The sequence below is a fragment of the Gobio gobio genome, assembly GCF_949357685.1.
Source record: "Gobio gobio genome assembly, chromosome: 1".
Taxonomy (NCBI): Eukaryota; Metazoa; Chordata; class Actinopteri; order Cypriniformes; family Gobionidae; genus Gobio; species Gobio gobio.
The window spans coordinates 78,780,856-78,795,750 of record NC_137097.1 but is presented as its reverse complement, the minus strand read 5'-3'; the positions used below and the strand labels follow the sequence as shown (position 1 = coordinate 78,795,750).

Genomic DNA, 14,895 nt, shown 5'->3' with positions numbered 1-14,895 from the left:
GTTGAACGGACACTGAAATGTTTTAAACAATTAATATAAGGGCATGACACTTTTGTGCCATCTTTAATATGCCCATGAAGATGTTCATGTAAGCTTGGAAAATTTGCTGACACATAGTTACAACCTTCAACAGAGCAAGCCAAATCAACTCCATCAATTTTTCTTTTAGGTCCTGGTTTAGCTGTCTTCTTGTGAAAGCGGTACATGTGGCTTTGAACGGCACCACGCGTCACAAAAGTGGCAAAGCATTTTGCTACACCACATGGAAATCTAAAGTTAGCTAGATTTCTGTGTATGCTCAAATGACGAACAAATGCAGTAATTGACGCTGTGGTGAAATTACAGTGCTTGCAAGAGTAATTCATTTTGATGGAAAGTTAACTGGTTATACTCCTAGCGCTAGCTGTAACATTATACATGTTGCTTTCCACTCCTAGTTTTTTGCTTTTTCTCACTACTTTTTGCTCCTAGTAGTGATGGTAAAGTTACTTACTGATTTTCTGGATAAGCAGTTGGTGAAGGATCCGCGATTCCAAGATGGAAACTCCGGCAGAGGCCACGGGTGCGTTAAAGGCTGTGAAAACTTCTCCGTCGAAGCCGTTAACGTTAAATGTTTTAGCTGAATTCCTCTCAGGCAAAAAGTGAAAGATATCAACACGAAGACGAAAATAAAACAAATAACTTTACAACCACAAGACAAAGCCGTGTATAAAGAAACGTAAATTTAAATAATAGTCTGTTATTAACAGAGCTTAACAACGTCTCCGTCGGAGCTCTCACGGAAACGTTTCGACGAATTTCTCAGGCAAAAAGTTAAAGAAATCAACAAAAACTAAATAAATACAACCACAAGACAAAGCTGTGTGTAAAGAAATGTAAATTTAAGCATTAACGGAGCTTTTCTGTCACTGACGACGAGTCACAAATTCAAATACAAATGCTGCTTCTTTCGCGCTTTTTCCCACAGATTCTAGATCTTTCTAGACTCACTGGGTAAACCCCGCCCACTCTGCCGGCGCTTTGATTTCGCCCTGCCTGCAGCTCAGAAACAGCTCTGGAAACTTGCACGTTTATCTCTCCTGCTTCCGAAGAAAAAATATATAACACTGGTGTTTGTAAAATAAAAATCCCATGGTACGTATTTATGAGTTAACCAGACAGCCCCAATTTTGGCAAGTAATGCACATGACATAGCCTACCTAAAATAAAAAGGGTTGCTGCTCATAAGTCATTCTGAATAAACACATTAGCCTACCAACATTTATTTAGAATGCTTGAGAGTTTTGGCTCAAGTTCAAAATTAATCAGATGTTATTAATATTGAGATATATAAGCTCAAAAATAAAAACAAAAATATTAAGAATATATTTATTAAATGTATACATATATTAATATTTTAATACTAATATACATAATTATGTGAATATACTATTGCAACTTATAACCAATGGTCATGCTTAATTAAAAATCTGAAAAATTATGCGTTTATGAAGCCTATATTGTTATGTCAGGGGAGACTTTGGAGAAGTTTAAGATAAGGCTTATCAAATATTTTATTGCCCTGTTAACACCCATTTACTCCCAAACACCCATTTACAGTCACAAAACAAACAAACAAAAAATATTCTTGGAATCTTATGTGAATTCTTTAAAAAAAAAAAATATTGTATGGAATAGAAAGCTCCAGCAGTATCAGAGTACAAGTTGCAAGACACATTTTAATTTATTAATATTACACTTTTACTTAAAGCTCAACATCGAGTATTTATATCATATTCCGGTAATGAATTCTGAACAACAATAATCTGGGGCTGTCCATGTGAAAGGGGTACAAAGAAAGATATGAAACAAAAGGAAAATTACAGTAGTTTACTTTACTATTTACAGTACTATAGTGGCTAAATTGTGATTTTTTTACAGTAATGCCTTGAATACTGTGATTTCAACTGTAATTATTGGACTACTGTGTTTTTTACGGTCTTAGTTTAAACTTTACAATATTCTACTGTAAAACTTGTTTACAGTACTGTTACTGTGAAATCGACAGTAAATAACTGTAGATTTCACAGCCATTTTTTACAGTGCAGAAGTACAACACCGTAGACACCAAACAAGGTATAGTTGAGGTTTCATTAACTGCTGGTTCTATCATAAAACAGGCATATAAACAATATGCCATAGTAGAGACACTACACAAGATATTAATAATCATTCACACAATGAAAGCATGTTCATTTATAGATCAGTTTGTCTATAAATTAATGCAGGAATGTCTGTTTAAGGGATAGTTATTGCCATGTGACCATTTTTTAGAGAAATAAACCATCTTATCTTGGTAAGATGTTAAGCGAGGCCCTTCTTGTGAATTTTAATGATTATTTGTTACATATAACAGATAATTGTGTCTTATTTGTCTCGGTCGTTAGAAAAAGCGACTCCCCCTCTCTCTGTCAGGGTCAATAAAGAATGGATCCAAGAGCAGAGGTTGACAGGATAACAACAGTCTTTAATGAGAATATAAACAAGGCAACACACTGAGAAGGCAGCTGAGAAGATCCTGTCTTGAAGAGGTGAGAGATCGGGACACCCGTAGAGGTGGAGGCAGTTCTTGAGAATTAATCACAGTCAGGAACAGAGAACCGCGAAGGAACTCTTGCAGCAAATGCAGAACTCAGACTAAACTTAGGCGCAAGGCTGTATCAGACAAACAAGACCAGGTGAGCACTTCCAAAGCAAATCTGAAATGAAGAAAGCAGCAGTCGTAACGCATGACATGAAACAATGATCCAACAAGAGGCAGTATGAACAAACACTAGATAAAGGGTAAGCACTCAAACAAAAGTGGGAACAGGTGTCATCGCAAGGCAGCGAGGCGCTGATTGCGATGACTAACAGGTGCAGGTAGACAGAGAGAAGATGAGCCTAACGAACGAGTGTGTGTGTGTGTGTGTGTGTGTGTGTGTGTGTGTGTGTGTGTGTGTGTGTGTGTGTGTGTGTGTGTGTGTGTGTGTGTGTGTGTGTGTGTGTGTCTGAAACAATCAGGAAGGAGAGTGAGTGAAGAAAAGGATAGTGAGAAGCAAAGAGAAAGAACCTGACACATGACACTCTCACTCCAAATTAAAGCAGTTTAGAGGGAAATAATTTAAAAGACAAAGTTGCACATCTTTTGCTTCTAATTATTTATTATATTTAAATTATATGAATTGCAATTATGTATAATTCATATTATATAATTATTTTATTAATTTACAATTAAAATTACACTTTGCTTTCAAATTAAAATAAATATGTTTATTAAAGCAAGCTTTAATATAAAAAACTTTTAAACAGATTAAGCTCATGTGTATTCTTTTGAGCTCTTTGTGAAGCTATATAAATTATAAGGCCTATTTGTCATTTTGCATTGATATAGTCTGCTATTTTCCCAAACTTTTGCTGACTCTTAAATGCATTTAATTTCACGATTTAAAAAAAATCTTCATCAGAAGTGATTCGCACTCTCTCACGAGCACGCTTTGCACTGTGTGGGAGCTGTTCTTCAGCTTCTTTTAAAGCTTCTTCCATTTCTGTCTTGTGTTTTTCTTCAGCTTCTTTTAAAGCTTTTTCCATTTCTGTCTTGTGTTTTTCTTCAGCTTCTTCTAAAGCCTTAGCCACTTCTTTCTCAAGCTTATCACGAAATTCATGCTCTGCTTGTTTTCTTGTTTTTCTTTGAATTTTCTTCTGGAGTTTTTGTTTTTCTTTCTCATGGTTTTCCTCCAGGTATTTTATGAAGTTCTGTTGTTCTTCTTCTAAAGCCTTTTCTTTTCTTTTATTCTCCATTTCAAATTCTTTCTGCTTCTCTTTCAGTTTTCTTTGTAGCTCTTTTCGCAGATTCTCATCTGTTTCTTTCTTGATCTCTTCCTCTCTATTTTTAAACTCATCTTCTCTTTTTCTCAGTTCATTCTGCATCTCTTGTCTTTCTCTCTCTCTTTCTTTCTTCATTTGGTCCATTTCAGCTGCATATTTGGCTCTCAGCTCTTCTTCTTTTCTCTTGCTCTCTTCTTCTTTCTCTTTCATTATTCTCTCTTGTTCCTCTTTGATGTTCTTCTCCACCAGCTGGAACATCTCATTGTCGTAGAAACTCCCTCTGTTTACTGCCAACATACAGTCAATCTTATCCAGAAGCTCAGAAACCTGCGTCTGATCTTTAGTCTCATTGTTATTGAACACATGGTATCTCTGTCCAAACTGCTGGACGAGGTTCTTCACACTTTCATTATCTTCAATGAAATCTTGAATTGTTGTTTCTCCAAGTTCATCTCCTCTGGTGAACAGCACTATGGTGTACATTCTGGATTTCTCTCCAAAGGTCTCCTGGATCATCTTCACGGCATCTTTCTCCTCTTGAGTGAATCGTCCCAGTTGAATCACCAGCAGAAACACATGTGGTCCAGGTGCCCCCATTGAGACGCACTTCACAATCTCCTTCCTGGTCTCAACATTATCAACTCCAGTATCAAACAGGCCTGGAGTGTCGATCACAGTGATGTGTCTTCTGTTGAACTCAGATGTTTCTTTCTGACACTCTCTGGTCACAGAGCGTGAAGTCAGGATTGATTTAAAAGCTTTTATTCTCAGGATGGTGTTTCCCGTTGCACTCTTCCCAACACCTGTCTTTCCCAGCAGCACAATCCTGAGATCATCATCATTATCAACAACACTGCATATTACACCTGCTAACAGAATGAGAATGAGAGTTATTACAAAAAATATTTTCAGAAACACAGAACACAATACTTTAGACACATTTCTTGTATTTTTATGTTTACGGTGATGCTGCCCAAAATGCACTGCTGTGATTTGTAAGTGTAGTAACCATGTTTTTTTGGCTACTTGAGTACGATTTATATAACCACAGTTTTACCACATAGTTTACCACTGAGAGAACGGAAATACCATGGTTAAACTATGGTTACACTGTTAGCAATTGAAGTGATTTTACGATAAATTTTACAACAACGTATTGAATTCATGGTTTTGCTGTAAATGCAAGTGCATGGTGGGAAATTTATGGACAGTCCTGTAATATTATTGTAACTACACTGTAGAAGCATTACTATACAGCCACACAGGAAATTCCCCGGTGTTGAATTAACACCGCTCTGTGTTCATATGGGAACCACCAGCAGGGTGTTAAACTAACACTGAAGCACTGTTAGAGATAATTAGATACTTAAGTGATTAATTGGGTTGTTAAATCAATTGATTGTTCAATTATTGAAGACACCTGATGATACTGAGCAGAATCACTGAAGGATAGAGAAACAGAAGAACTACAACTGACTTCCGCCACTGGTTTAGATGAAATCAACTGACTATACATGAAATCTCTCTTATTTAAAACCAGATTGACTTTATTTCTGTAATTTGTCTACAGTTCCTTTTGAGAATTAACAGATGTTTATTAGGATGCTTTATTATTAGAGGCTATTAGAGTTATTATAGAGGTTTATTATTATTAGGATGTTGATGTTTTATTTTAAATGTTTGGTCACCATTATGGTGATTAGTGTTTGCTTTAGTTGGGCAGTTTGACTCTTTGCTTTTTTTTATATCAGTTTGTGGCCTTTGTAACAGAGTTTACTGAAACACATAACTTGTTATAAAATAAACCATAAACAAAGATGGTCAGATGATATTGATTAATGTCATCATTAAACAAAATTGATTTGTTATTATTAATATTTCACAAGCAATGTGTTCTTGCCAGAGATCAAACATTTTTAAATGCATTGTGAGAAAAATTTTTAGACAAGCACACAGAGTCATGAAGAATCCGCATATGAATCTCAACAATGGTGACACGCTTCTTGCAGCAGCTGGGAGCCACCATAGTATAACATTAATGTCCCAGCATTCATTGCAGCATTAAGTATGTCACCATTGTTGAGATTCATATACTGATTCTTGGTGTATGTGTGCATCTATTGTAAACTATTTAGTTTTTGTAATGTATTTAAAAATCTAAATTCAGAATATGGCAAGAAAGTATTATTGGTGTATATTTATCGATAAATAACCAGTTTTGGTCAATGATGAGCATAGTCAAATATTTGTCTTTATGATGATAAACACTATATCACCTGATCATTTTTGTTTATGGTTTCCTTTGCAACCAATGATGTGCTTTGTTAACACTGTTACAAAAAACACAAACGCACATGTGTAGCATCTGGAGTCGCCCTTGACGTGAGATCAAAGTGATGGGTCGTTCGAGAAACACCGGAGAGGCAGATCTTTTCCACAGCTCTGCCTATGAATTAGTATTAGCATATAAATGAGTTCTAGGGTTGCCATCGGAATGACTGACCCAAATGGCCCCGCTATCACCTTTTTACGACCGGCAGAGACAACGCAGGTCGCTCCGTTGTCACCCTGTGAGGACTTCAAACAGGTTCTAATCAGCCAGACGATCTAACTCACCTCTCTGTGCAGAATGGCCGAGGACTGACCTCCACACACACAGGCAGCCCCTTTTATGTTGCCTGAACTATTATAATTGAACTATTCCAGAAATTACATATATGATGATTTCCTAAGTATATGCATGCTCCCTATGTTCCTTATGTTCATGTGATGTAAAGGCCCTCTTGAATGCTCAAAATGGCTCTGTAAAAGAGATACACTGTCTTTTATGCGTTTAAGCCAGGGCATGTTTGATGTTTAAAGATTCCTCTTTCTCTGTCTTAGTCAATGGTGCAAAATATATGATTATGAGATGTACCGTTAGTATGCTTAGCCCTTTTGGAGCGAAACCTTACTTGTTCGACCTGCCAAGCGAGAACATTCCAGTGAGTGATAAAAGTCCGAACAAAGGGACTTTCCCGCCTCAAATCCACACCAACGATTGGTCATCTCAGAGAAGATGGGCATGGGTTAGTGGACTTTAAAGGACAGTAACTCGAGCACATCAGCGCTTAGTGAACTCGCAAAGACTCTGACGAGACAAACTTTTGTTTCCTCCCAGCGTGGCTCGCGGGCCTCGGCCCGGCCAAGCTGATCGTTTCCTTTGAAGATGACGCACTCCGCGACACCGGCGCGCTCCATCAGAGCGCGCACATCCCTGCGCGAACCTTCTCAGCGTGGACGAGATGAACTTTCCCTCCCAAGACAATCGCTTCTACACACCGTTAAATCTCCCGCAGACCGACCACGCTCCGGAAGGACCAAACGGAGGGAGAGCTTCAGCGCATGAACGCTCTGAGAAACGCCAACGCACGCATCTTGCCTTACACGACACAAAGGAACCATGCAAGTATCAATTCTATCGAAATTTAGATGCGTTTGAAGATAATTGCTCCCTGCTGGCTCTAGCGGGTATGTTTGGGAAAGTTTCTGACCAGAACACACTCTTCTTTATTCTACTTCCCTCTCTCCTCATCCTCATCCTCATCCTCCCTCTTTACTTTTCTTTATTCTGTATATACATGTATTCTTTATTTAGTCGTATGTAATCAAACCATTGTATCCACGTTTTGATTGTCATTGTTGTTGCTCACAAAACATGAGTTCCTTTAATGTCAGATCTAAGCTACGAGCTCTTATAAGTATCATTGAATGCTTTAATTAATACCATAACTCGGAAAGTTTGTCCTTTGTGGCCAGAGGGATAAACTTCCCGAAAATTGGGTAAAAGACCTAGTGAAAGTTGATAAGGATCAAAGGGATCCGTTAAACAGAACGGATTTTAGTTAATTCTTAAAAGGATATTCTATAGCCTCCTGACTTGGCTTATATATTCGTAGTTAATTGCAATTCATTGTGGTTAACTGTGTATATATTTGTTCAAATATTTAGGCTGTGGCTTGTAGTTCCTTTTTCCTTCAGTGATTCTGCTCATTATCATCAGATGTTTTCAATAATCAAACAATCATCACTCAATGAATCACTTAAGTATCTCATTAACTCTAACAGTGCTTCAGTGTTACTTTAACACGCTGCTGCATATGAACACAGAGCGATGTTAATTCAACACCAGGGAATTTACTAAAATACAGTGTTTTGTTGTATTAAAAAACAGGACAAATCCTGTATATTATGTGCTGTAAATTTACGGCAATTAGTTGCCAGGAACTTCCTGTAAAATTACAATACATTTTTAACAGTGTAGAGTAGCAAAGCCGTGGTTTATTTGTGGTTACCATGGTTTAACTATAATAACCATGTTTTTTTTGTTTTATTTGTAGTAAAACCATGGTTCATTTTCGTACGGGCAAGTCCTACCTATTTCAATGGGGAAATCCTGAAATCTCAAAAACTGCTTGCCGAAACTCACAATTAAATAAAATATTTCAAATGGGGTGAGCTAGAGCTAGAGTGCCCAAATGCTTTCAGAATGGGACTGGATGAGGGTTGGTATTGTCCTCTTTGACTTCATGAGGATTCAAATACACAGAGAAAACAAAGGGAGAAACGAACTAGACACACCTGAACTGAGGACTCTAATCAATATGTGACCATGGAGACAAACAGGCACTGAGAGAACGGAAACCAATTAACAAACTAGAGGCAAAAGACAAAATAAAACAGACCAGGAAAACTGAACAAAACAGAACAAACATGTGACAAACGCAACGCAAGCAGGTGTGTTAACTCCTGAACACCATTATTAAACAGCTCTGCAATATCCAGTGAGAAACGTATGTTTATGTGACACACACATATCTGTTAAAAGCCACAAATCACTCTGTAATTAAACTAGTTTAAAATCAGATGAAACAGCCTCAACATTCCCAACAAGGAAAACAGAAGAAACATTGGCCATGAATGAACAAGTTAGAATTAAATCCCCATATCAACACCCTTGCATTGCGTTCACACCAAACGTGAATAGAGTGTCAAAATCAAGTCTACCACGTCTAACGCGTCTAGTTGGACGCTTGAACATTTTGAATCCATTCGCGCGTCCAGAGCGAATAGGACGCGCGTATAAATCGAGCGCTTGAACCTAAATAGACATGCGTTCAAGGCGCTCCAGGAGAAATATGTCATAAAGCACCACTCTTTCATTTTCATAAAAAAATATATTAAACATTAATAGCCACATAAATGTGGTCCAGGCAACAATAAAGTTCTGAAACTTCTCTTTGCCCTCAGTCAAACAATTTGTCAGACAACAAATTATAGATTCAAGACACCAAAGATCGAAGGACTAGCCGAGGAAAGGCTGCTCTCGCCGGGTTTAATGAGCACTGAGCGCCGCTGATCCCCTGGATCTCACAACTCCAAAAACGCAAGATTAATGTTTTTAAAAATAGGCATTACAAACATTTACCATGGATGTATATAGTAACACTAACCCTGAGGCTATTAACAATGGCGGTTTGGCAGAAAGTTGGTCTATTCATATCGAATACTATGGTTACATTTAGCCATAGTAGTGAGGAGCATGGCATGGTTTTTCCTGTGGTTAACTAGTAAATTCCCCAGTGTTGAATTACACTGCTCTGTGTTCATATGGGAAGGCTGTGGCTGAAGTCAGCTGTAGTTCTTGTGTTTCTCTGTCCTTCAGTGATTCTGCTCATTATCATCAGGTGTCTTCAATAATCAAACAATCATCACTCAATGAGTCACTTAAGTATCTCATTAACTCATTAACACTGCTTCAGTGTTACTTTAAAGGTCCCATGGCATGAAATTTTCATTTTATGAGGTATTTCAACATTAATATGAGTTCCCCTAGCCTGAATATTGTCCCCAAGTGGATAGAAATGTTGATCGGTGTAAACCCGAGTTCTGGCTGTCTCTCTCTGCCTTTGAGAAAATGACAGGCCCGACTAGCCAATCCTGAAGGCTCCTGTTTTGACGTCCAAGCAGAAACGGTTTCCTCCCTTTCCTCAGCCCAGAGAATCTGGCACGCCCATGCAAACGCTCGAGAGATCATTCCTTGTGAACGAGTGAATGCTGGCAGTTTCTCAGTGTTTGGATGTACAAATGAAAACAGAAGTCTTTTTTCAGTTCCTTCTGATCTGTGATCAGTGATCTCTTATGTGTAGCTAATTATTTATTATTCGTGCACACAATGCGGCTTCTCTCTCTCCAGACAGAACGGTGTTTTCGTGTTTTCTATCTTGTGAGTCAGTGTTTTTGTACGTCCTCGTCGCGTCTACCGGTTCTAAAATGTGCATACAGTCATGAGTTTCTGCTCAACATCAGCCTCACACACGCCGAAGCTCGGGCTGCACTGGCCGTTGGCCTTCAACATCCCCGACCCCCAGTACTGCATCTGGCCCACAGCGGAGGCACCAAACGCGGCGTGAGATTAAGCAGATGGGGGGTAAGCGTGAGCATATCTGGGCTAGGCTAGCCATCTTTCCCCACAATAAACTGGATTACATTCGATTACTGTTGTTGTGTCTTTGTTTGTGCTGTGTAACGTTACTCAATGCGCGTCACTGACGCTATTCATATGATTGGAACATATCTAGAAATAATGCTATACTCAACACTTACTAACTCGTTCATCTCGACAGCTGTAATGGTACATTGCATGTGTTACAAAGTTGGTAAAAATGATGAAGACGGACTCGGTGTGACTGGGACTCGTGTTTATTCAGAACTCTCAGATACAAACACAATAAACTCGCGCTGACTGACAGCGCTCTCATAACTCAGTAGGTACTATAAATAACTTTGTTAGCGATCGCTGAGCTCCGTCTCTGGTACATTAGTGATGTCCGGTTCGCGAACGAATCATTCTTTTGAACCTGTTCTTTTTAGTGAACCGAATCAGTTCACCAAATCGGACTGAATCGTTCTAAACGGTTCGCGTCTCGAGTCAGCGCTGATCCATCATTTACTAAAGTTACTAACTTTCTGACATGAGTGACAGCCCCTCCGACTAGAAATAAACTAATAACCTGAAGTATATGCTAGTAACTACAACAGTTCACCCTGAACTGAGACTGAGAACTGATGAGAAGTGAACTCAGGTCCATCCGTCTCTGGCAGGCTCGTGCCTCGTTAAACCACGCCCCCTCCGCTCATTTAAAATGCAAAGATGTCAGCCAATCACAACAGTGGGCGTTTTTACTGAAGTCTCACAGCAGACACGCCTCTTGAAGCAGGGCATTCAGCCACAGGGCAAACAGCAGTATAGAAAAAATGCCTTTTATTTCTAAATTATGACATTTTATGATGTAAAAATCATACTAACAATATAAGTACACCTCAGGAAACATTATAAAATAATAGAAAAATGCCATGCCATGGGACCTTTAACACTCTGCTGGTGGTTCCCATATGAACACAGAGCGGTGTTAATTCAACACCGGGGATATTTTAATTTAATAAAATAATTTAAAATTATTTTATTGTTGTAGCTGATCAGTCTAGGATCCTATTAATGGAAAATTCAAAGAATACCTTTCTCTTCCTTTATCGTTGTATGAGTGCCTTTGTGTTTTCCATCATCATCATGTACATGAGAATCTTTTTTCTCCACTGCTCTGACTGAACCTACAGATCTGCTCTGCTCTTCATCCACTGGTGTTTCTTCAGCATCATCATATAGCTCACATATGATATAATCGTCATGGTTTTCTCTAAATATCTTCTCTAACCGCTGGGATATTCCAGAGCAAAATCTCTCTTTTTCATTATCAAGCTGAAGATGTCCTCCTCCACACTCTGCAGTTAACTGTTGAATGAATTCATTCAGTTTCACAGGCGCCCCTTGAGCTTCATGTGTCTCTTCATCAGTCGTGAGCACTATAGTGCGTTTAATCGCCTCTTCACTGAATTCTTTCATGATATAGTTCACTCTTCTCATGTCCTCCTCAGTGAAGTCTTCACACTGCAGTACGAGTATGAACGCATGAGGTCCAGGATCAGACAGATACACACACTCTCTCACTGTCTGTGTGATGTGACGGAGTGACAGATGTGTCTGGAGCAGCTGAGGACTGTTGATGACCATCACGTGTCTGTCCTTCAATCTTCCTCCGACTCTCTCTACAACATCTGGAGGAGCTTCACTGTCAAACGCTGCTCGTCCCAACAGGAAGTTTCCCACTCGGCTGTTTTCTGACACACTCTTCCCCAGCAGAACAATCCTCACTGCAAAGAGTAAAATCAGATATTTAGTATCTATAATCCTCAGATCAGACACAGGAACACACAACATATCGACTGAGATTGAGATTTGTATTCCTTTTTTTTCGTGAAAATGCATACAGAAATTGTACACAATACATATATTGAGACATAACACAAAAAAACAACAGTATAGACAAACACTTATATAGTGGGCGATGAAGGAGAGAAAAAAACAAAACAAAACAAACCAACAAACAAAAAGTGTGTTTATGAGAGATCTTGTAATTAGAGTATGTCTTTAGGGAGTAGTTAGATTTTATTTTAAAGGGTTTTTAGTAATTTATTACTAAATAATACAATTTATTTATTACCCCCCCGCCCCCTCACCTCTCATCCCTCACACAGCAACAATATCGATGTTGATATGATTATCTCCTTCTATATTGTATGTCTATCCACGCACATCCCCAGGGGTAGAACAGCACGCCCACCTCCGCTCGGTATACCCATTATTATTTCAAGTTTTTTTTTGTTTTTTTTCTTCCTTGTTTCCTTCCCCTTCACTCCCTCCTCCCTCTCTCCCTCTCTCTCCACCCTCCACTCCACCTCCCTCCTTTAGTGTTTTTGTTTTTGTACTTTATTGCACGTGTTCCTTACCTCACGGTCCTACAGCTATCCCTACACATCCCATCGTCGACCTGTGGTGGCAACTAGATGTGATGATGCCTTGGACCTTGTGGGGCAGATAGTATTGAACTTGTGTTTTTTTATGGAGATTTCTTTAGGGGAGGGAAGAAAAAAAATGTGGGGGAGAGAGAGAGAAAAAAAGACCCCAGAAAAACAAATAGTCAAAATTAGTAAAAAAAAAAAAAAAGGTCATGATGACCACCATCTAAACCGGCATACCTCACTAAGAGTCGAGTGAGTAGGGACCCCATAGCTAGGCCCGCCCCCGCGTGGCAGCCCCACTCCCATTTGTATTCCTGAGTGAGTGTGATCTGATAAGGGGCGTTGGACTAGGGGTAAAACCAGTACTGATTACCAGGGCTCCAAGGGGAGAGAGGGCCCTTGAGAAGTATGGAATATATTTGAACGTGGAATATGGGGGCCCATCAGGACTGCCTATGCATAGGGCCTGGAATCTTGTGCTATGCCCCTGATCACACGTTTTGATAAATAATATGTCATGAATAATTCACTGAAGTACACACTACACTCTAAACAAAGGGTGCTATATGGCATTAAAAGTGGTTCTTGGCTCGTAATCATAGGGGAACCACTTTTGGTGCTATATAGCACCTCAGTCATCCCAAAGAACTGCTGAAGAACCATTGAAGAACCACTGAAGCACCCACCCCCAATAATTAAAAAGTACGCAGTGCTCTGTATGTTGTTAGGATGACAAAAAGGTTTAACATTTTAAGTCTGGTCTGCCTTAGCGGTCTAACAGCGTTCGTCAATGTCAAAATGATTGAGATGGCTAATCAAATACGGGTTGAAAGAGCATGAGGTAAGAAGCAAAACATTTAATACATGTCAACTGTTTTGAGACAGAAATGGCAAACGATCGACAGTAACATGATGCAAACTTCTCTACCTTTTCCCTGAAATATGGCCGTTTTTAATTGAGTGTGAAGAGACAATAAATGTTTTACGTTTTCGACATATTAGACATACAAATAAAAGTACATATGTTTGCAAATATACAATAGTTCAAAATGATTATTTCCTAGAAATTAGACCTAGAATTTCCTTCACTGTTCTGTTTCTATAAAATAATGCCCCCCCAATGTTCAATAAATTTTTTTTCTCTTATTGTTCAATGATTGGGGGGCGGGTCAGGAAAATAATTTCGCTTTGTGAACACTAGATAATAAATAATGAAAAAAGAACTAACTAAAAATGTTAAACTAATTTTCCAGGATGATTATTATTGAGTACATAATGCTAATCTTTCAACAATTTACAGTATTGTCAATACCTTATCGATTATAGTTTAATAAAATGTGTGCCCATAATTTGTGCAAAGCATCATGGGGTATTTCAAACCCTGAAATGAGAAATCGGACCACAGAATAGCTTAATTGATTTAAATTTACTTACAGGTGGTGCGAGAGAAATCGGGACTACTTTCCACTGCAAAACACAAACACAGATGTTAGTGGATCAGGTTAACATTATGAACGAATTAAAACTAGGCACATTTATGTAAAAAAGCACTTAATCTTAAAAATAATCATAATGTAATCATAGCTAGGTCAAAAATATAAAGCCTACAAAAGTTCGAAAGAAAAAACTCAAAACCAATTCGTGATTCTGACACTCACGTTTCCTTTTTCTCCTCACTACCGGAAACGTTTGAGAGTCTGAAAAGGAACATGATGTTAACACTGATGAATGCAACACACAAATACAGAAAGAAACGATTACAGAGTGGCTGTTTTAAAATTCGTTTGTAAGTTGTATGCCTGTTAAAAGTATAAATTACGTGCTTCCGCATGAATTGACATTCTTCAGTACGTACTGCACTCCATCAAAATAGTTTAATCTTAAACAACTGATCGTTTGGCTTAAGAAACAGGTTCCCTTACCTGCACTGTGCGCCATTTTATCACCTTCACCTTGAAGTTTCCAAAAACGAAAGTGAAAGTGTGCGGATGAAGCGAGTCCATATCAACTCACCTGCGCCCCTCTGTGGTTTAAAACGCATCCACATATTCTCCAGCTCAGTGGTTCGCAACTGGACAGCAGACATCTGAAGACATCATCTAAACTGCCAATGACTCAATCTCACAGCTTGCAGAGATAGAGCAGCATTTA

At 38.7% G+C, this 14,895-nt stretch overlaps 1 protein-coding gene across 1 annotated transcript; it reads right to left on the bottom strand.

Annotated features, from left to right (window-relative positions):
- Positions 1-3,465: 3,465 nt before the first annotated feature.
- Positions 3,466-14,714, bottom strand: LOC307123282 (GTPase IMAP family member 8-like; the record flags this gene model as incomplete). Its single annotated transcript, XM_079811770.1, has 5 exons — positions 14,667-14,714; positions 14,403-14,441; positions 14,179-14,211; positions 11,404-12,096; positions 3,466-4,715 (listed from the first exon to the last, which is right to left on the bottom strand). Exons 1-5 carry the CDS (start codon positions 14,680-14,682, stop codon positions 3,466-3,468), a joined length of 2,031 nt encoding a protein of 676 aa, XP_079667896.1. The 5' UTR covers positions 14,683-14,714.
- Between the last annotated feature and the right edge of the window lie 181 nt (positions 14,715-14,895).